Raw genomic sequence first — 21,866 nt, 5'->3', positions numbered from 1 at the left:
GAAAGTGGCAGAAGAGACAATTAGCTTACGTTGCAATTCACTTCCATGAAAGGTGAATTCACTATCAAAAGGATGGAAGTGAGTCAGTGTCTAAATATGCCTCCTAAACTCAGAATTTCACACTTGCACTCTAAGCTCTAGGGATGGAGGTTCCAGCAAAATCAGGAGCCACTTTAATTCTTTCGCTGCAATCCTGAACACCAGGAGGCGCCAAGCCACCTGTGAGGAAGAAAGGCTCATGCGCGTGCGCAGATGATCTCGCCCCATTCCGCCCCAAGCAGCCTTCATTCTCCTCCCCCTCTCCTCCTTCATTTCTGCCCTGCCCAACAGCCTCAGATTGTCGGAGCAGGCTTGGAGAGAAGGTGACTGCGTCATCACCGGGCGCGCCAGCGCCGCTTAGTACCGTCCCGCCAAGGTCGCTGGGTTGCTGAGAAAGGGTCCCTTCGGCCTCGATCGAGTTTGTTTTAGGCGGCGAGACCGAGGAGATGTCGGGGTTCAGTCCAGACGAGAAGCTGCGGCTGGAGCAGCTGCGCGCTCTGAGGAGACAGTGGCTGAAGGACCAGGAGCTGAGCCCCCGGGAGCCCGTGCTGCCCCGGCACAAGGCTTGGTCGGGCTTCTGGGATAACTTTCTTCAGACAGACTCCGTCTGGAGGAGATTTGTGAGTGACGACGCCCCTGGCCCCACTTACCCGTGGGGCACGCCTCCTCCCTCCCTGAAAGACGAGGAAGAGAAAGCGGGGGGGGGGGGGGGTGCAGCACGGCCTGCGGCCTGCTTCTCTGAACGTCCATCCCAGAAGCATTTCCTGTTGTCAGTCAGTGTTTATTTATTAAGCGCCTACTGTGTCCAAGTAATGGTGCTAAGCGCTCATAGCCGCAAACAGCTGTGGATAAGCAAGCTTCATACAGGATAAACTGGAAGCGAGCCAATTGGGACGCTGAGACGCAGTTTCCCTCATCTGTAAAAGGGGATAGATAGATAATAACACCCATATCCCATACTTGTAAAGTCCTTTGCAAAACTTAAAGGGCTACTACTATTGACTTTATTAAAGTGGATAAAGCGATAGCTTGACAGGATTGTTACGAAGAAGGTATACGGGAAAGCCTAAAGCCAGCATTGTTGATGTTAGAAAAGACAGTTTCCCAAAAGTTTCCTCCGAGCCACTATTCAAAGCAGCTTATCACACATTGTGAGAAGACTTTTCCTTCTGTTCCCTTTCCCTTACTATCTCTTCCTATAAATGTCTGAACTTTTTTTTTTCTCGGACAAGACAACCTATTCATTCCCCTTTCTGATTTCCAAGAATACACAGAGTGTTACGGTTTGGAAAAAGTCTATGATGTTGGAATAAAAGAGGCAGAACTCTCTTGAGCTCCCTCCAAAATGCCCTGCCAGTCTTTACCTTACTTAGTCCTGACAGGTAAAATTTGAATGCCATTGGTTGAAATTTACCATCCTACAAAACAGTCCATGAGCTGTCACTAATGTCCATTGTCACCAAACATATGGTGAGAACTTGACCTAGTCGCAGTCCTACAGTTAATTAGCTGTGTGACCTTGGGTATGTCACCTAACTTCTTTGGGTTGTAGTTTGCTAATTTGAACCAAAATGAAGAAGAAAGTAGACTTGGATTATATACTCTATAATCTCACTTCTAGTTTAAAATATCTATGACTTAAGGGCAATCCGAGGCAATTATCTGAGTGATATATCCTTTATTAGCAGGGGCATGCAACCTGTTAATGGAGGGGTCTTATTGACCTTAATTTAGAAAGGCCAAGGTCACCCACTGCATCCTGAGCCGTTGACAGTCATCGTGACCTTTGTTTTGCCACTGGACTTTAATCACTTTAGAGGAGAGTGTGCAGCTGGCCTTTGTGCCGCTCTGTCCCACTCATATCTAATTCATTTGAAAGTCTTCATTGATCCTCTTCCAAAAAGAAGGATGAACAACAGCAACCACTGTCACCATGCTCTGTTTAGCACAGCAGTAGAAATGCTGGACAGAGTTAAGACAAACAAAAGTGAGGAAATCCTCATTAGTAAAAAAGAAACAAAGTTATTCCTTTTTGCAGGTGATACGATCATGTACTTAAAGAACTCTAAAGACTAAAAAAATTAATTGAAATTGAGCAAAGTTGAAGGATATAAAATAAATCCATAAAAATCATCATCATTTCTATATATGCCATTAAAATCTAGCAAGAAGACATAAGAGAAATTCCATTCAGAATTACTACAAGATTGTGTAAAATACTTGGGAGTCTACCTTTCAAGATATGTACAAAAACTAAATAGAAATACAAGCAACTGTTTACAAAATAAAGATGTAAATAATTGGAAAAGTAGTAATTGCTTATAGTGGGGATGAGCCAGTATAAAAAATGACAGTACTACAGCTGAATTAATTTACTTATTCAGTGCTATACAATGCAGTCAATCAAGTATAAAAGGATTGTTTTATAAGCTAGAAAAATAATAAGGAATTCATATGGAGATTTTTAAAAAGGTCACATTTAAAGAGAAATACTGAAAAGAAATGGGAACAAAAAGGGTCTAGTAGGGCCAGATTCCATACTATACTATAAGAAGTTATTGATAAAATAATTTGGTACCAAATAAGAAATACTGTTTAGTGAAACAGATTAAGTATGCAAGATATAGAAAATTTAATACCTTACCAGAATAATTAATACCAGAAAATTGAATAAACACAAAGCTGCTCACTATTTGATTAAAATTACTGGGAAAATTGGACAGCAATGTAGAATAAATTAGATTTAGATCAACACTTCAGCATCCTGCCAAGGTAAGCTCCAAATGAGTATGTGACCTAGATATAAAAGGTCATATTGTAAACAAATTAGAGAAACATGGAATAAATTACCTGTCATATCTGTGAATAGGAGAAAAGTTCATGACCCAACACGGAATAGAGGATCACTATATAGAGATCAAATGAGATAGTCATAAAACACTTAGTACATTGTAGGTGCTTAAAAATGCCCACCCTTTCCCCCTTTGCAGATGATAAAATTGTTCATTTTGATTTAGTTTAAAACGTTTTGCACAAAGGAAATATAATGATGTTAAAAATCAAAAGGAAACAGATATCTTGGGAAAAAAATCTTTGCAGTAAAATCTGAGGTAACTGAGGAAACAAAGGTTTGCGCTTCTGAGCATATTGATTTATTAAGCAGTACATGCCAGTTGCATAACAAATCAGGACCAGGCCTCCTTAGCTTGCCCTGGACCCTAAGGCAGACGAGAGGAGATGGATTTTTATACATTTTATAATTATGCATTCATATATTTTATACATTAAAAAAAAACACCAGGATATAAACCAGGATACAAGATAGTACAGTGACTGTTTGACCAATATTGGGCCAATTTTCAGTTAAGATATAGGGGTTACTTGAGATGTATGATTATTAAAAAAAACTCTTTGCATCAGTCTTCAGATTTGACTCTTTCTGGTCAGGATAATTTAAGTCCTTAGTTAAGGGTCCCTAAGCAACAGGTAGAGGTGTACCAATTTCCCACACAATGCAATTTTCTCATAATTCCCATAATTTCATAAAATTTTCTCAAAAGACAGAAATTGGACTAGACCCATAATTGAATAGAAAGGGAACTGAACTAGATCCAGTCAGTGTGATTCACTCAGTTCCCACAATTCTCATGCCTTAAGGAACTGATTCAAATAAGAAAAAGAATCATTCCCTGTTTGATAAATGGTCTAAGGATATGATATGAACAGGTATTTCTTAAGGGGAGAAATCCAATCATATGAAAAAATGCCCCAAATCAGTACTAATTAGAAAAATGCAAATTAAAGCTATTATGAGATTCTATCTCATACTCATCAGAGTAACACTTAACAAAAAAAGGAAAATAATAAATATTAAAGGACTTTGGACCTACCTATGAATTGGTACAAACATTCTGAAAAACAATTTAGAATTATACAGAAAAAGTTGATAAACTTAAAAAAAATTAACCCTGCTATACTACTAATAGACCTTTACTCAAAAGAGGTCAATCAACTAACACTTAAGAAAAGGCTTTTTTTTTTTTTTAATAAATATAGTAGCTTTTTTTGAGATGGCAAAAAACTGGAAATTAAGAGTATGCCCATCAGTTGAGGAATAGGATGGAGTATTATTGTGCTGCGGAATGAGGAAATAGGTAATTTCAGAAAAAAAGCAAAGACTTCTATGAACTGATACAGGGTGAAGTAAGCAGAACCAGCACAGTTTATACTCTGATATCAGTATTATAAAAATTAACAACTTTGAGGGCTTGTATAAACTGATGAGGACTGAAATGAGCAGCACTGGGAAAGTAGTTCATACAGCAACAACACTTAAAATATAACTTTGAAAGCTGTAAGATCTATGATTAATACAGTGGCCATTCATGGTTTCAGAATACTGATGATGAAACGTGCTATCCATGACAGAGATGATGAATTTAGAGAACAAAATGAAATAAACATTTTTGTATGCAGCAGTTGAGGGATTTTGTTTTCCTTGACGGTGCATATATGTTTTGAGAATTTTTGCTTTTGGTATTGGGGTCGGAAGGAGAGAAAAAAGATTCATTAAATTAAAACGAAAAGTTGGAGAGTCCTACAGATATGCAATGTTGTGCATACTTTCTTAACAGTTTTACTTTGTCACACATTTCTGAAAGTGTAATTTATAAACGTAATATAAAAACAAAATATCAAAATATTTTTTAAAAGAATTGCCAGTACGGTAGAGATTTAGTGTTAATTGTTTCAGCATCTAGATAATACACTGAAATGATAATTAATGTCCAAGTCAAATCGATATGTATTTATTAATCACCTACTCTGTACCAGGCGCCAGGTTAATTAAGCATTGGGTATACAAAAAAAGACAAAAACAGCCCCTATCCTCAAGGGGCTTCACTACAGCTGTGACAGAAGTATTTCATCCCTATTGACTTTAAGAGATTACCTATTTTCAGTCCCATTTTTTTTTCTTTTTATTAAATTCAGTTTTAAAATAGACCATGGGGAGGCATTTCAGGCTTAGCAGTCAACAGTAACGAATGAAATAGAATAAATATTTGTATAGTGCTTATTCTGTACCAGGCACTCTAAGTGCACCTAAGTTATGTGCCAAGCACTGTGCAAAATGCTTTATCTCATTTGATCTTCACAACCCTTCAAGGTAGGTGCTATTATTATCCCCATTTTACAGTTGAAGAAACTGAGAAAGACAGAAGTTAAGACCTGACCAGGACAACATAGCTAGCAGATGTCTGAGGCCCATTTTGAATTTGAGGTTTCCATACTCGGAGCCTAGTGCTCTATTGACTATGACATCCAGCTGTTTTACATTAACTTGAATTAGGTAACTTACAGATCTAGTAGGCAGCAAAGAGGGGACTCTAAATGACCTACTCTGTGATGACTTATTGGTGACTCTTTGCCTAACTCCTCTAATTGTTCACATTGGAATATGATATAGAAATAAATATAGCATTATTGTTATTTTGTTAAATGTGAAATATATATCCTCTTTAAAAAAAAACCTAAATAGTTTGGATTTAATTATTTCACTTACGATTTTAATTTTTTGTTAGATTAAGTTATTGCAAAAATTGAGATAGATTGAAATAGATCAAGCAAGTCAGCAATTTATCAGGTATTCTGCTTTTTGTGAGATCACAGATTTATACGTAAGGTGAACCTTAGAAATTATGTAGCCCTACAGTTTCATTCTACAGTTGAGAGAACCGTGGGGCAGACAGGTAAAAAATTAAATGTTTCCTGATCAAAGTAGTAAATGACAAAGCCAAAATTTGACTCCAGATCTTCTGACTGCAGATTCACCACTCCCTACATATACTGCACCATTCTGCTCACCACTGCCCCCCAAAATTGTTTAATTTCTCCCTTTCTCCCCCAGACAATAGTCTGTAATTTTCACATTTTCTTCTTCAATACCTTTTCTATTAAGAGTATCATTGTACTTTATTAAAACTTTGTCAAGGTGTCCAGGCAAACCTTCCACCTGGTTCTTTTGTGTTTGCAAGCTACATGTTGATTATACTGGTATTAATTAAACCTTTCACTACACCATATTCCCTGTTTGTTTCCCCACCACTGGCTTCCCAGTTAGTCCTCTCGGAAATGGTTTTGGGTTGAGAAGGTTTTTGAAGACAACTACAGACCACACAAGTGACTTGCTGCTGATTTTTGCTCAGCCCCAGAGAAAATGGTTTTCTCAGTTTGTAGATTCAGTGTTATTTCACTTATGTTTAGGAACATAAGATAAATGGAGCTTAACTCACTGTACCTTTGGGACTGGAAATTGATACTTGACCTAGAGATTTCTATTGAACAAAACTTTCCCATGATTGATAGGTAAAATCTTAGACTTTATCCAGGTTGTGTAGTAAAATATATCTAACATATTTCTTTTAAAGTTCTACTCTGTTATTCTTACACAAAGTCCTTTGCCTTAATGCCTGACTCCCCCAGCAGATCCTGCCCTCAGCAGGGATCTTAGGCCAGGGTTTCTTGAAAAAAATTATGTCAACATCTTATAGAGGTTTAGAAAATACACAGCTTATATGTACAGGTAGTGTCATTACAGTGAATTTAGTTGGTATGTGTGCTGCAAGTACTCACTTGTTTTGTTTATTTTCAGGCTTTTAAGGCATACCGAAATGGAATGTTTGTTTTTACTAACTTACTTATACCAGCCTGGATTGTTCACTATTATGTCAAATACCATGTACAAGTAAGTATTTGAAGTAAATATTGTTTGGGGTTATGTGTTTATTTTGTTGTAAGATAATGAAAAGCTAACCGCTATCCAGGTATACCTCAAATTGCTTTGCTTTGTAATTTCCAACTTAAAAACTGAAGCATCAGTGTCCCCAAGGCTCCTTCCTTTTAGTTTGACTATTTGGAATGCATTTTATTAGAAAAATAATGTGAAGGGGGAAGAAGGGGTACTAGAGCAGCCAGTGAAATGCATAATGTAGTCTTCAATTAATACTGTTTGCCTTAGATTTGAAGCCTAAGGGCAAGGGTTCTGGAAGTACCAGAAGGAGGAGAATGAGTTAATTAGTCAATTAACATTTATTAAGCAAGCTCAGAATCTGTGCTGGCTTCGAGGTAGGTGCTGGGTATTCAGAATCAAAAATAAAAACATTTCTGCCCTCAAGATGCTAACCTTCTGTTAAGGAAATACAGTGTGTTTACAGATAAATAAAGATAGGATATGTACAAAATGAACAGAGAATTATCTAATGGTCAGGGACACACAACCAGGAAAGCACAAGAGTCAGGCTCATAATTGGGTGTTGAAAATAGGTACATGGAGCTAGAGAGATGTGTTAGAGCTAGATTGTGAGCAACTTTAAATGCCAACCAGAAGAATTTGGCAATGGGGAGTCACACTTTGAACAGAGACCAGTGACATGGTCAGCCTCCTGCTTCAGGAATATCATTTTGGCAGTATTCTGGAAGATGAGACTAAGTACAGTAATGAAAAGGCTATTGTAACAGGTAAGAGGATATGTTAACCTGAACTAGGATGGTTGGGGTATGAATGCAAAGGACTCCCCAATCTCCCAAATCCAGCCTTCTTTCCTCAGAACAAACTAGGAGGTGCAATGGATAGATAGTTCTGGGCCTAGAGTCTGGAAGACCTGAATTTGAAGCTGACCTCAGACTAATGTGTGACCCTGAGCAAGTCACCTATTCTCTGTTTGCCTCAGTTTCCTTAATTGTAAAATGGGCATAGTTATAGCGTCTACCTCCCCGGATTGAGTTGCGAGGATCAAGTGAGATAACTTGTCAAGTTCTTAGCATAGTCCCTGCTATACTATATAAAGTGCTATATAAATATTCTCCTTCCTATGTTCTCTTGAATCCATTTTGAGGCAATCATTTTATACCTCTCTGATCCTACTCACCTGTGGCCATCTCTCAAAATCCTGATATATATCTTGCTACTGGACCCATATGGCTCTGTGCCTTTGCACAGCCCTTCTCACTTTAATCCAGTTCACTTCCAAGTCATGACATCACCTTCCTGATGTCATGGTCTTCTTCAACAACAAAGGACAAACAGCAACAGTCCTACAACAAGCAACAATATAGTCTGAAATTTTCAGTTACTTGCTTGACATCTGACTTCCCATAGGCTCACCTCAGCATGTCCAAACCAGAACTCATCTTCCTCCCTGAGTCAGCCTCTTCTTTTAACTTCCCTATTTCTGATGGGGGTACCAACATTCTTCCAGTTCTCATGCTCTACAACCAAGCCTTCTTAACTCCCCAGACTCATTACCTCTCTGAGCCATTACAGTGGCTGATCTGCAAAAATAGAAGTTTACACACTAAAGAGTTCTCTGCATTATCTTTCTGAATGTTCTCTCCTTCTTGGCTTTTTGTGATACACTTGGGCAGTGGTTGTTTTTTGGCAAGCCTGGCAGATTTTTCCCCAGTCTCTTTTGTAAGATCAGCAGGATCTATCTCCTCCCTCCTGGCCCCACAATCTGTGTCCCACTTCTTCTTTTTGAGATCTGTCCTGGATGCTTCTCTCTTTCTCAGTGATGATTCCAGGAACCTCCAGGAATTCAACCACCATCTTTGTCCACAAAGCCACTTTCCTCTCTTCAGAAGTTCATACTTTAATTTCTCTTTGTTGTTTTAAGCTTTAGGCATTTGTATGTACATATATTTGGCCATAGGTCCTTTTCTTGGATTTTGTTCTATGAACTTCCAGATGTCTCAACCACTGTTCTTCATTCACTAGAGCTACTTGTTTCTGTGTTATCGAGGATGTGGCTATACAATGACAGTTTTGTCCCTCAGTCATCTTATTTTTTTTGTTTTAAACCCCTTTACTTAGATTTACAAGACACTCACAAATAAACTTTTGCTGGCCTTAGTATATTTCATCCCTAGGTAGGAGTTTGTCATCCCTGCATTTTGAGCCATAGTCCAAAATCGCATTCTTGTATACTATGTTCTTATCCAGATGAGTTTTTCCCCTCTACATTCCTTGCCTTTACTGGATAGCAGTGGAATATACAACTTGGGTCACTGTGCTCTTTAATTTCTTATTAAGATTTTGTAGGTTTTGCCCTATTTTTGAAAATATCATGGGTCCATATGAATCACAAGAAGTGAGTGGGTAGTTATCCATTTTTGCAGTTTTGTTTTCTTTAGTCATCCATTTTAATAATTCTTGGGAGTTATCTGAGCAGAAGAATAATCACCATTATTACTCTTCTATTCTTCATTTGACATTGATGATGGTCTTGAACCTAAAAGCTTCTTTATAGCTCTACTATTTCATTCCTTAGAGAACAACCATCTACTTCCTCCTTAAAACATCTAGTTTTCCCTCTTAACGGAAAAGCCTCAGTTTTTTAGTTCTAAGTGTAAATTGATTCTTTTCTTTTCTTTGTTTAATTCTCCTATTCTGTAGCCTCTTGACAAGGGTAAATTTCCCCCCCACTTTGGATACTTTACTTTTTTTTTAATTGAAGCCCTATTTCCATGTTTTAAAAAAGAAACACTTTTTTCTCATAACCTTGAGTCTGTTCAAGGTCTTCTCCAGGAGAGAGAGAAGTCTACATTTGAAACATATAGTCACTTGCTATGGCTGAATAACAAACACCATGCACTCAAAATTCTTCCTGTTGGATTTCATTTTTTTAAAGCCTTGTTTTTTGTGCTACCTATATGTATTCAATACACCCTTTAAGCATCTGGACTAAAGTTATAGCTAGTCAACTCTGAATATTTTAACAGCCACAGGCAATTTATTTTTTTAATCTCAACAATTCCATAGCCACTCTCTACCTTCTCTTTTCCCCAGGCTCCTTTCTTTTACCAACTTGCCTCCCACATTAATCCTCTTTATCAAATTGCTTTATGCATAGGTTTGTTTCATTTATCTTTTGTTTCTTGTTTTACCAACTACATGTCTTTTCCCTTCTTTTTGAATACTTCTCTTCAAGTTTTTGCTTGTTATTCTTCCTTAATCACACTCCTTTTTCTTTTTTTTAATGGACAAAACAACTTGATTTATTAACATGACACTTCATTTATTGTTTAGTATTGTGGGTAGGTAACATGTAGATACAATCAGAATTCTGTATCATGGATGTGCCTTTTGACTGAGGAAGGGAAGGATGGGAGAGAGATCACAAACATTAGTGTCTTCTATATTATAGGTACTGTGTTAAGTCCCTTATGAGTATTATCTCATTTGAGCCTCGCAACAACCATGGGAATTAGGTGCTGTTATTATCCCCATTTTAGAGATGAGTAAAATGAGGAAGACAAGTTTAATGACTTGCCTAGGATCAAAAAAAGTTTTTTATATCCAACTTACATGGAGTGAACAAAGAATTGATTCTGAGGCTACAGGATTCCCTGAAACAACTTGGTTAAATCATGTATTCTGTAAAAAACCCGTGACCCTCTTTCCTTCTCTTTCAAGCTTCACTTATAGAATCTGGATCTGGAAGTTTTCCTTCTCCAGACTGTCATCAATTTCTCCAAAGTTTTTCTTCACAAATTTAGTTGCCCTCCAATCCACCAAATGTTTTCCTTCTTATTCAACTCAGTTACTTCGCTTTTTTCTATAACCCCTAATTTTACAGAAAAAGATCTATAAAGATTAAGTGACTTGTCCATAGTCACATGGTTAATAAAATGGTTTAGTCAGTAGATTCCAGATTTCTTTTACTGTTACAGTGTTCTTAAAGTACTAAAATGTCTTTGTAGCATCGAGGCCAGTAGTTCCCAAAGGATGTGTCCCAGTATAATAATGTGCCACAAGTTTCACAGAATATGCTTTAATGTCTTGGATTTTATGTCATTGCAAATGGCTTTGCCTAATATAAATGTTACTACCCTGCAGATTATACCCTCTCTTCAGTTTTTAGTTTTTGTAAAAAGCTGCTTAGGGCACTGATAAGTTAAATGATTTGTAGGAGTCACAGCCATAATCTATTCAGAGACAGGTCATCTTGATTCCAAGTTCAGCAACTTTCTGTTCTCTGTGTCATTTTTTTCTCTCCTTTGTTTCTTTTCTCCTCTCTTCTTACCACCTCCCAATTTTTTTTTTAACTAACCAAGCACATGTATGGTAAAATAATAGTATTTGCAAAATAAACAATACTAATATTACACATATGCACTTACCTCAGAACACATCAGAGCTCAAATTCACAAAAAATTCAACAAAAACAACTTAGGAAAGAGAAACTGCATATGCATGAGCCTCATGTCATAATTCCTTATAGCAAAGAATACAGTGCTTTTTGAGAACTGACCTAGACCCAATAATATTCCTACACAAATAACCATTTGAAGTGTATTATTTTTAAGCATCCATCTCAAATGAATGAGTTGTAAATCCTGTATCTGTGTTATATTTCCATTTTGGATAGGCAATATCATAATTTAGCATGGTTTAGGCAAACTTTAGCCCCCATTGCTTCCATCCAAGAAAGGAAAAGTTTTATAAATTCAATGAAGTGGTCTTAGGGTCTTTATATATCTGAAAATGATGGGAGAATGGTAGTGCAGTAATTTTATCCAGAGGTTTATGCAGATGAAACCTTTTCAGTATTCTTAAATGATTTTGCTTTTCCTGGTAAGGAAAGTTAATTTGGTTTAGTTCTGTGCCTGGCTCATAGACTGAGAAATACTGATGTGTTTTGAGTGACATCTTAGATAAGTAGAAAATGATTTTTAAAATTGGGGGGAAACTTTTAGGCATTTTATTGCTTAGAAGAAAATATGACTCAAGATTTTTGCAACTTGTGAATATAAAGCTTATTTTTATATTTCTGAGTCCACATGACTTTACAAACTGTTTATTTCCCTAAAATGTTGGTTGCATAACAGTGTTATTAACTTCTGAGAGCTGTAGAGTCATTTATGTTTTGAGTATAACAAAGAATTTAAACAATTGGATGTGTGCTTATTGAACGATGTTATTCTTTAGCTTTAGAAGAAAGTATAAAAATAAATTAATATAACCTCATTTTTGTTGCAGACAAGGCCATATGGTATTGTTGAAAAGAAACCTAAAATATTTCCAGTAAGTCAACTTATTTTTATGAATAATTTTTAGTTCCTTTTTATTTCATGTTGCCTCTACTATCATTTAACTAATGTTTTACCCCTTGCTGCCCAGAGCTTGCTTTATGTATTGTAAAAGGAAAGGTAGAAAACGTAACTTTGCTTGGTAGTAATGGTTGGAGTGGGCAGTCTGGATAGAAAAGTAACATGCTATATGAACTTGGGCAGTGTTAAATTTTGGAGAATTTTAAGTTCCTATAATTTGTCACTGGCAATTACCTCTCTGCAGGGGTAGGAGGAGGTAGCATGCTGCCATCATTTAAACTACCCAGATGCTGATGCTCACTGGGCACGAAGTCCAAAAGATGCATAATTGTTTGGCACAACTCCTGGATCACCTAGCTTGAGTTTATCTTCTTAATTAGCATGGAGGCCTGAGCTGATACAGGGACACAGTGTCTCCGGTTCTAATCCCTGGATCATTTCTAGTAACACACTTGTTATTTCTTTTTACCAAGGGCTACTGACTCCATTTTCAAATTCTGATTTTAGTTGTACATATAGCATTACATAGAATATAGCATTATGGTAATTTGGTGTCATCTTTTTGGATTCATAAACTTTGTCTCCTGAGGTGGGAAGGACCTTCAGTTCTTACTGGCAAAGCAGAGCACAAGTCCTGGTGGATCCCATCAGACTGACATAATTTTGAATAGGGACCTCCCAATGGACTGTCATTCTGGGATTAGCTCAACTAAATGATAAAAATGTCAGCCCTGCATGGTCAGCCACCGGGTGTTGATTTTCTTTTTTTTCTGGTCTCAAATTCATTAGATCATCTGCTAAGGTGTGGAGTGATAATCACTGTCATAGTCATTGGTAGAAAGATGAAATCACAGATCTCTGAGGTATTGAATTATGTACTTATAAAAGCAAAGTTAGTATTTAGTCAATCAGGAAGCATTATGTGCCTTACAGATTAACTTTCCTAAAACATTACTTTGAGCAAAATAATAAACTCATTTATGTAAAATTTGTAAGCTCACAAACTGCTTTTTTTCCCCCACAACAACTTTGTGAGGGATACAAATAATATCCCCATTTTTTACACATAAGAAAACTGACTTAGCTTAAGTGATTTGCCCAAGGCCACACAGCTACTAAGCACCAGAACTGGGATTTAAATTCAGATCTCCTTACTCCAAGTCAAGTGCTCTTTCCACTGAACTGTGTTGCTACCCTGCCATTTCTTTTTTTCAGATGCTTCCGCTAGATATAGCCTTTAATTTGTCATTTAACGTTCTCCACATTTTGGCCTTTTTGAATTGTGGAGTATAAACTAAACCAGAGAAAATAATGGTCTCTTGTTGCAAAGCAAAAATAACCAGACATTTAAAATCTTTACTTGTTGAGTATAACAACTGCTGAATATTTGCCTTGAATACCTAATACTAGCTTAAATTTATGAAACTACAGACTGGAGTTTCATGATCTGTAATACCTTAAGGTAATTTAAGCAGAAATGGAAGTTCAGTTGCTTTGTAGTCACCTCCCGTTTTGAGCCTGGTGAGAGTGGTCCTGAGAAGAAATGTTTTTGTATCCTGTCTGAGCCTTCCCCTTCCCTACCCCCTATAACTTCCATTATAGGTTTTTTTAAGCTAAATAATGTCCTAAACAAGCTAAATAATGCCCTGAATTATTCTTCTCATGAACCATCTTCTCCAAAATTTCAATTCTTTAATCATTTAATGTCTTTCACTTTTCTGTAAAATACATGCACATGTATGATAAATCTAGTATTTGCAAAATGAACAGTACTGTTAAACACCTGCACTAACCCCAGAACACACTTAGAGCTCAAATCTTTGCTCTGATCACTCACTAAGCCTGCTTATGTTTACCCCTTCCTCGTCCTGTCAATTCTTAGAAGCTACCTGGGGATGTTAATAAAACTGGATCTTGCCTCCAGAACTTATTAGCTTTGAGACTCTGAGCAAGCCACTTTATCTCGTTGAAACTCAGTTTACTCATCTGCTAAAGTGGAAATCAGAGTAACTACTTGTAGGGTTGTTGTGAGCACCAAAAGAAATATTTGGAAAACGCTTTGCAAACTTTAAAGTGATTAACTTTATCTCATAGTCACCTTTATTATCCAAAGCCTAGCTCAATTCCCCCTTTCATGAAGCTTTCTGAGAATGATCTCTCCTTCAACACTTATCATTGTCTTTTTCACTTCAATAAGTTGACAAATCTTGTACTACTTTTTAAACTCCAGTCATCTAGCATTATTATCTAATTCTTTTATTGTTTAACTTTTGTCTCTATTAAGCACCTACTGTGTGTCCAGTGAGGATATTGCCAAGGCAAAAAGATATTCCATGCTCTTAAGGAGCCCATAATCTAATGGGAGAGACAGCATGAAAACAACTATGTACAAACAAGTTATGTAAGGATAAATTGGAGATTAACAATAGAAGGTAGACAGTAGAGTTAAAGGGGATCACCAAAGAGTTAAGTTCTTTGCAGGGGGGGGTGCGGGGTGGGAAGAACTGAGTCTTATGATTGTTTTTCCCTGCCCCAGGGTACATGTTTAGTAACAAACAGAACATTAAATAACATTTACTCTCTTATTTTACCGTTTAGAGAAAGAAGCTCAAGGTAGAAATGATTTAGGATCATAATTTCAGAGCTAAGAGTGAAAATTACCTCAAAAGCTGGATTTCTAGTTCAACACATTGTCTTATAGATGAGGAAACAATGCAAAAAGGCTTGCCAAAATGTCATGCAAGTCTGAAGATACAGACTAAGCTGGGATCCAGGTTCTTAGACTTCAAATTCAGCATTTTCCCACTTACCCAAATCACAGAATTAGTGAAAAAACCAGGCTCAAAGTCTTCCTACAGCGAGAGGCTATATATCAGAGGACAGAGCACTGGGCCTGGAGTTAGGAAGACCCAAATTTGATTTTGGTCATTGTTGAGTAGTGTCTCACTCTTTGTGACCCTGTGCACCACATTGTCCACGGTGTTTTCTTGGCAAGGATAGTGGAGTCGTTTGCCATTTCCTTCTCCAACTCATTTATAGATAAGGAAACTGAGGCAAACAGTGTTAAGTGACTTGCCTAGGGTCACACAGTTAGAAAGTGTCTTCAGGCCAGATTTGAACTCAGGAAGATGAACTCCAAACTCCAGGCAATGACACTCTATCTAATGCACTACCTAGCTCTCCAGTGGGAAAAATAGCAGTCTCTCAAGGCGTTCAACTCCTACTCTTCTGTCTTGGGATGTATAGGTGGAAAAAATGTTTGAGAGCCTTGCAGATGATTGGGGAGAAAAATGCAGTAGGCCTTTTGTGTAGTTCTTTCCACTGATGGAAAAAATAGGGCATAAATTCTAAGACTGCACCTTCAGGAACTTGCTGTTTATTTAAAATCATCCATTTATATCACTGTCAATTTTGAACAGTAAGCAAGCCAAAATAGATCAAAACTTTGGTAAAAATATGGCAAATTTAGAAATTATACATAAATTATGTTAATGCTGGGAAATGCTTTTGTATATATACCTCTGAGGGTATTAAAAAAAGAAAAAACCTACTGGATTCAGAAATGGAGTTCAAATTTAGATCTTAAACAGTGGCAAGTCACTTGATCTTTCTGGTTTTCCTCATCCATAAAATGATATGTGTATTACCTTTACAATCCCTTTCCATCCCTGAATTTATAATCCTATGAAATGAGTACATTTCACCAACTCACTTCCATCTAATTCAGGACTAAAATTGTGTAAATCTGCTAGTTTGAAATGTTTTCTTTCAAGCACTAATATTTCAATATATATCTTGCTTTGCTGTGTATATTTGTTAAGTAAATGGAACTGGGTAAAATAATATGATCTTTGTTTTTTTAATAGGGTGATAAAATTCTGGAGACTGGAGAAGTGATTCCACCAATGAAAGTTTGTGATATACATGATTATCATTAAAAATGTTCTTAAAAATTCCAAAAGCAGGGTGAATCCAACTTTTGTTTCTGTACCAGTATATCTACTGAAAATATTTTCTGTTGAAATAACTTAATAAAGTTTACTATACAAAACAATTGCCTTCATACCCTTCCTTTACCTAAGGCTTGGGTCTTTTTAAATTGTGGAGTAGAAACTAAATAATGGAAAAGAATGGTCTCTTGCCTAATTTGAAACTAAGATGATTGGAGTATTCCAAAGCAAAAGTAACCAGATATTTAAAACTTTTTTACTTGTGGACAAGCAAGCAGGTAACAGCTGCTGAATATTTGCCTTGAATACCTACTACAAGCTTAAATTTCTGAAACCACATACTGGAGTTTGTGTCATGCTCTGTAACACTTGAAGGTCATTTAAGTAGAACAGAATTTCAGATATTTTGTCATCATCTCCAGTTTTGACATGGTGAGGGTGGGTCCTGAGAAGAAATTTTTTCGTGCCCTGTCTGGGCCCCCTCCTTTTCTCTGCTTCCTCCAAATGAAAACAAAATGATCCATTATGTTTTATTAAGCCAGCGTTCCAAACAAGATGCCCGATAAGGATGCCAGTTACATTCCTTCAGCCCCAGAAACTGAATATTACGCCTGGATATTTCTTCTCCAGCATCGACTTAGACACTGCAGTGCACGCGTAGATCACGAATCCCCAGGAGAGGAAAACGACGGCCAGCAGCAGCTATGGCAGGGAGAGGGAGAAGGAAGTTACCAGGGGCCTCCTCCTCGGTTACGCGGGGGGAGGGGGGGGACCGCTTTTTGCAGCCCCAGGGGCCTGGAACTCACCTGGAGCTTGCTACCCGTCAAACTCTCGTTCCCCCCGAAAAACAAAGTGGGGGAGAAGGGAACCAGACGCCAGTGAACGCCACCCTGGTGCCCATGCAACAAGAAATTATCAGGTGTTTGTTGCGCATCTGCCACTGTCCTAAGCGCTGAGAGTACAAACAGAAAGAAAAAACGGCCAGGGCCCTCAAAGAGCTTATGTTCTAAAGGCGGGGGATGCTCCAGATCTCTGCTCCAAACTTACCACCGAATAAACGAAGTTCAAAGTGCGGGAGCTGACAGGCCTCATGCTGAGCTCGCCGCGACCCCTACAGGGCGGGGCAAGGCAACCACTTCCAAGCTCATCTCCACGAAGAAGTCCGGGAACAGAACAGCTGCGCTCTCAGGCTGGCCAGCTTCTTCCGCCCGGAGATGACGTCAGAAGCAGTCACGGGACCGGAGGTTGTCAGTTGATTTTAAAGGCTTCTCTTTCCCCGCTGCGGTGACAGGAAAATGTCTAAGGTGAAAAGGATCTTTTGTGGTTTGCATCAAATCAGGCATCAAGTATGTTCCATCTGTCTGAGAAAATCTCCTTTCTATTATCAGACCCCTTTCTCACCTGGCATTCAGGTTATCTTTCAGGTGGTAAAATGCTATTTGATTGCACGCGATGATATATTTAAACATTTTTTAATTTAGTATTTTTATTTTTCCCAAGTTATATGTAAAAATATTTTTGACATTAGTTTTCAAAAATTTGATTTCCAGATTTTATCTCTTCCTCCCTCCCCACATTGAGAAGACAAGCAATTCAATATTAGTTATGCATGTGAGTCATGCAAAACATTTCTATAACAGTCATGTTAAACAAGTAATTTTTTTAATTAGTTTTTTTTTTCAAATACAGGTTTATTTTCCTATGTTACTATGAAACAAGTACTCGTGTGTTATGATGATGAGGTCTCATTTTATTTCTTTATTGAATAATTGAACTTTTTTTTTTGGTGGGAGTAAGGGGAGGAAAGACAATAACTGCTACCTGTTTCTTCTTGGTGATCCTATGAAAGCTAAGGAGAAAACAGAGACTTTTCATTTTTTACTTTATACTAAGAGCCTAGCAGATTGCATGGGCCAAAAGGATGATACTTAATAAATGCTTGTTGAATTGTACTGTGTGTTCAATTACCTTTATGTTGAGCACTTATCTCTAAACCTAGCTGAGTGAAACAGTTAAACTAAGAATGTAATACAGAAGCCTACACTACAGTATCAATTATTGAACATGGATACTTCTACTAACTGCTCCGATCAGAGGATTTAGAGCTAAAATTAGGTCGTTGTGACATTAGGTGGCTTGGTCTACCTCTCCTATGTTCGATTTATTCATCCATCAAATGAGCTAACTTTTGTACTGAGTATCTCAAAAGTGTGGTAAGAAAAGTACTTAATTGTTGTTCAGTCTGTCCAACTCTTTGAGACCCCATCTGAGGTTTTCTTGGGAAAGATATTGGAGTGGTTTGCCATTTCCTTCTCCAGCTCATTTTATAGATGAGAAAATTAAGGCTAACGGGTAAGCGATTTGTCCCGGGTCATAGAGCTAAGTAAGTGTCCGAGGCCAAATTTAAACTCAGGAAGATGTCTTCCTGACTCAGGGCCAGGCACTCTATCCCCTGCATCATCTTATTTTTAAAAGAAGCTTATTCATTTATTTTTACATGCATTTATGTCACTTTCAAGCTGTCTGTCCTTCCTGTTCAGCAACAACTCCTTCTCAAAAAAGGGAAAGAAAAAAAAACTCATCATAAACATGCATAAATCCCTTCAAAAATGAATTTCCACATTAGCCATGCCTGAAAATGTATGTTTTCCTGTATTTAAATTCATCATTTCTCTGACAGAGATTAGTGATGTGTTCCATCTTTAATCCTGTGGGCTTATAGTTTATGATTGCAATGATCAGAATCCTAAGTATTTCAAAGTTGTTTTTCTCCATAATATCCTATTCATAGTTCACCTAATTCTGCTAAGTTTTCTCTAAAACTATCCATTTCATTATTTCTTATGATACAATAATATTCCATTCAAAAACGACAATTTATTCAGGCATTTTAGTTTCTAATTTTTGGCTACTACAAAAAGAGCTGCTAGAATATTTTAGTATATATAGGTCCTTTTCCTCTTTCTTTTATCTCTTTCAGGTATAAACCTAGTAGTGGTATAACTGAGTCAACAGATGCACAGCATTTTCCATACAGTATTTCCAAATTGCAGAAAAGCAGTAAATGTTTTAAGCACTATGTAAATGTGAGTAGTTTTCACCTAGTCCAGTACCTTAATTTTATATACGAGGAACCTGAAGCCTCATGATCACACAAGTTGTGTGGTCTGGCTAACTCAGATCTTCCTATTCAAAATTAGTTTCTTCATTTATAAAATTTCTACTTCCTTAGGCTGCTTCTACAACCTCATATTATTCCTTTTGATATATGCAGTTCCTGAATGTTTGGGAGTGATTAGATTCCATGGCCTCACAAGTATATAGAATCATAGTACAAAGAAGTACCAAAACTGGTCTTAGCAGATTTAGTCAACATTTTGTTTTTATTTTGGACCACTGGATAGGATTTTGGTGGGGGCCTTTGGGGTAGGACTGATATTGAGGTTAAACATATTTATGTATCCAGCAATTTCAAATTATTGCTATTCTATTTTGCAATCTCTGCTATCATTCTAAGAAGAAACCCCTGTAGAGTTGTAGCTTGGCAACTGTTCCTGAAAGTGCTATAGCCACAGCTACTGCAGACCCAGAAAAGAAAATTTTTTGCCATCAGGGTCCTTGGCACTGTTAAATGGTTCAACCTCAGTCAATAAACATTTGTTAAGTGCCAGGCACTGAAATGAAAATAAAGGAGAGGCTTTAACATCTGCTGTGCCACTGTACCCTAAGGACCACAGGACCTTTTCATTTGATTTGTGTTGTCTCCTCCATTACAATGTGGAAAGGAGAGAATGCCTTTTCTATTTGTATCTTATTTGTATTTGTACAGTGCTTTGCACATAGTAAACACCTCATAAGTTCTTTTTTCCTTCTTTCCTTTTCCTTCCTTCAGGAATTCAGAGTTCTTGTCATTTGCAGAGTTCCCAAAGAGAGATGGGATGGCACTGTATTTGCTTTCATAAAGCTAGCTGAATCAACTGGAAGTTCCAGATGAGAACTGTTATTTTGTCTGTTTTCAGGTGGATAAAATTGACAATTTGGCACACTTGGCTCAAAAAGATGAATTCCCTTTATAGCTGATTCTCCCATAGACGACATGAAAGGAGGATGTGAAATTTTTTAAAAGATACTGTTTAGTGAGCTTTATTACAGGAGGTATCTCCTGCTAGGATGTAATTGGCTTCTTGAGGATAAGGAATTATTCACTTTTTTTCTTTGCTTGCTTGGTGTCTGGCATAGTAGGCACTCAAGAAATCCTTGCTAATTTATTGATTTGTTTTGTGGTAGTGGTTTGGGGGGTTTGAATCTGAAAATCTTACTGTTTTAGCTAGGTGAAAAAGAGTTCTCTGGTTTACGAAAGTGATGCAAATTTTACTCTTCTTTGCAACATCTTATTTGTGCAAGATAGGATTTTCTACAGTAGCCATTCGACAAACTATTGATTCTGTTTAGGAGTTTTAAAAGAATGATGAATTATATTGCTATTTAATTATGGTTAATGCACCATGAACTAGAATAGCATACTGGAGAGAACTGGCCTTGGAGGCAGAAAAACCTGTTGTCAGTTCCCACCTCTGCAACATATTGGCTTTGGAGGCAGAAAAACCTGTGTTTTTAAGTTCCCACTTCTAACACATACTGGCTGAGCAAGTCACTTAATCTCTTAGTGCCCCCCCACCAGTTTATAAATTATAGAGAAGGTCCTAACTGCTTAAGAGTTTTTCTCACTAGGTCATTACCTCTACCAGTGAAACCACGGTAAATCCATTTCTGTTAGGACAATGACACGTTTAAAGAAGCTACTTGAAGGAAAAGTTCATCCATCACATCAATCATAACATATCATGATTATTATTTTAAAATTATAAATATGAAAAGTGCAAATTATTTTAATCAGTATCTATACATTTTTACTGCATGATTTAAGGCTTGTGATGAAAACATTCTTAACTATATTTAAATAAAAAACAAAATTATTTGCATGGGCTGCTTGACAAAAGGAGGGAATTGAGGGAATGACACGTTCTGGAAACCACTGCATTTTAGAGGAATTAATAATGACTGGAAGCTTTTGGTTGTCAGACATTTTTTTCTAATGGGTGTCCTCATTAAGTGGTAGTTAGGTTCAAATTCTAATTCACGTGGAATTAATATGGAGAGAGAGGAAATGGGGACCTCGGCAATAATCTAATTTCTTAATTTTTGCGGATGAAAAAAACGGAGGCTCAAGGAAGTAAAAAGAAATTAATATCGAGTGCCTTCTATGGGCCAGAGCACCATGCCACTTTACACGTATTATCTCATGCGATCCTCACACACACACACCCCCCCCCCCCCCCCAGGAGGTAGTGCCACTATTATCACCGCTTTTTCAATTAAAAAAACTGAAGCGACTAGTCCTGTGTTACAATATTGCTAGCGTCAGAGTTGAATTTGAAGTCACATCTTGCTGATTCCAGGCCCGCCGCTGCGCCCCCTAGCGGCCCCCAGCGACTCGCTTTACTGTTATCATTAGAGGCAGGGATTGAACTTTGGCCCCAGATTCTTTAACTAACGTTGGCTAAAATAAACAGGCCATTTATTCCCCCAGGAAGCAACCCAAAGGGGCAGAAGGAAGGGAAAGACCCAGGTTGGCCCCAGCACTACCTCTTCTAAGTAGGCCCACCTCCTCCATAGCAGAAGAGCTTTACAACGTCACCTCTGGCGCGTGCGCAGAACAGTTGGCGGTTTGGGAGGACGAGCGGATGTTGTCTTGTGACGAGCCCCGGG

The 21,866-nt window shown here is 37.5% G+C and overlaps 2 protein-coding genes across 2 annotated transcripts; one reads left to right on the top strand and one right to left on the bottom strand.

Annotated features, from left to right (window-relative positions):
* Positions 1-243: 243 nt before the first annotated feature.
* NDUFB6 (NADH:ubiquinone oxidoreductase subunit B6) lies at positions 244-16,198 on the top strand. Its single transcript, XM_072612766.1, has 4 exons — positions 244-659; positions 6,692-6,784; positions 12,077-12,121; positions 16,014-16,198. Exons 1-4 carry the CDS (start codon positions 486-488, stop codon positions 16,083-16,085), a joined length of 384 nt encoding a protein of 127 aa, XP_072468867.1. The 5' UTR covers positions 244-485; the 3' UTR covers positions 16,086-16,198.
* Positions 16,199-16,339: 141 nt separating this feature from the next.
* SMIM27 (small integral membrane protein 27) lies at positions 16,340-21,833 on the bottom strand. Its single transcript, XM_072612793.1, has 3 exons — positions 21,744-21,833; positions 17,145-17,376; positions 16,340-16,799 (listed from the first exon to the last, which is right to left on the bottom strand). Exons 2-3 carry the CDS (start codon positions 17,187-17,189, stop codon positions 16,683-16,685), a joined length of 162 nt encoding a protein of 53 aa, XP_072468894.1. The 5' UTR covers positions 17,190-17,376; positions 21,744-21,833; the 3' UTR covers positions 16,340-16,682.
* Positions 21,834-21,866: the final 33 nt, after the last annotated feature.

The sequence above is a fragment of the Notamacropus eugenii genome, chromosome 1, assembly GCF_028372415.1.
Source record: "Notamacropus eugenii isolate mMacEug1 chromosome 1, mMacEug1.pri_v2, whole genome shotgun sequence".
In the NCBI taxonomy this organism is placed as follows: domain Eukaryota; kingdom Metazoa; phylum Chordata; class Mammalia; order Diprotodontia; family Macropodidae; genus Notamacropus; species Notamacropus eugenii.
This window is presented reverse-complemented; position numbering and strand designations above follow the sequence as displayed.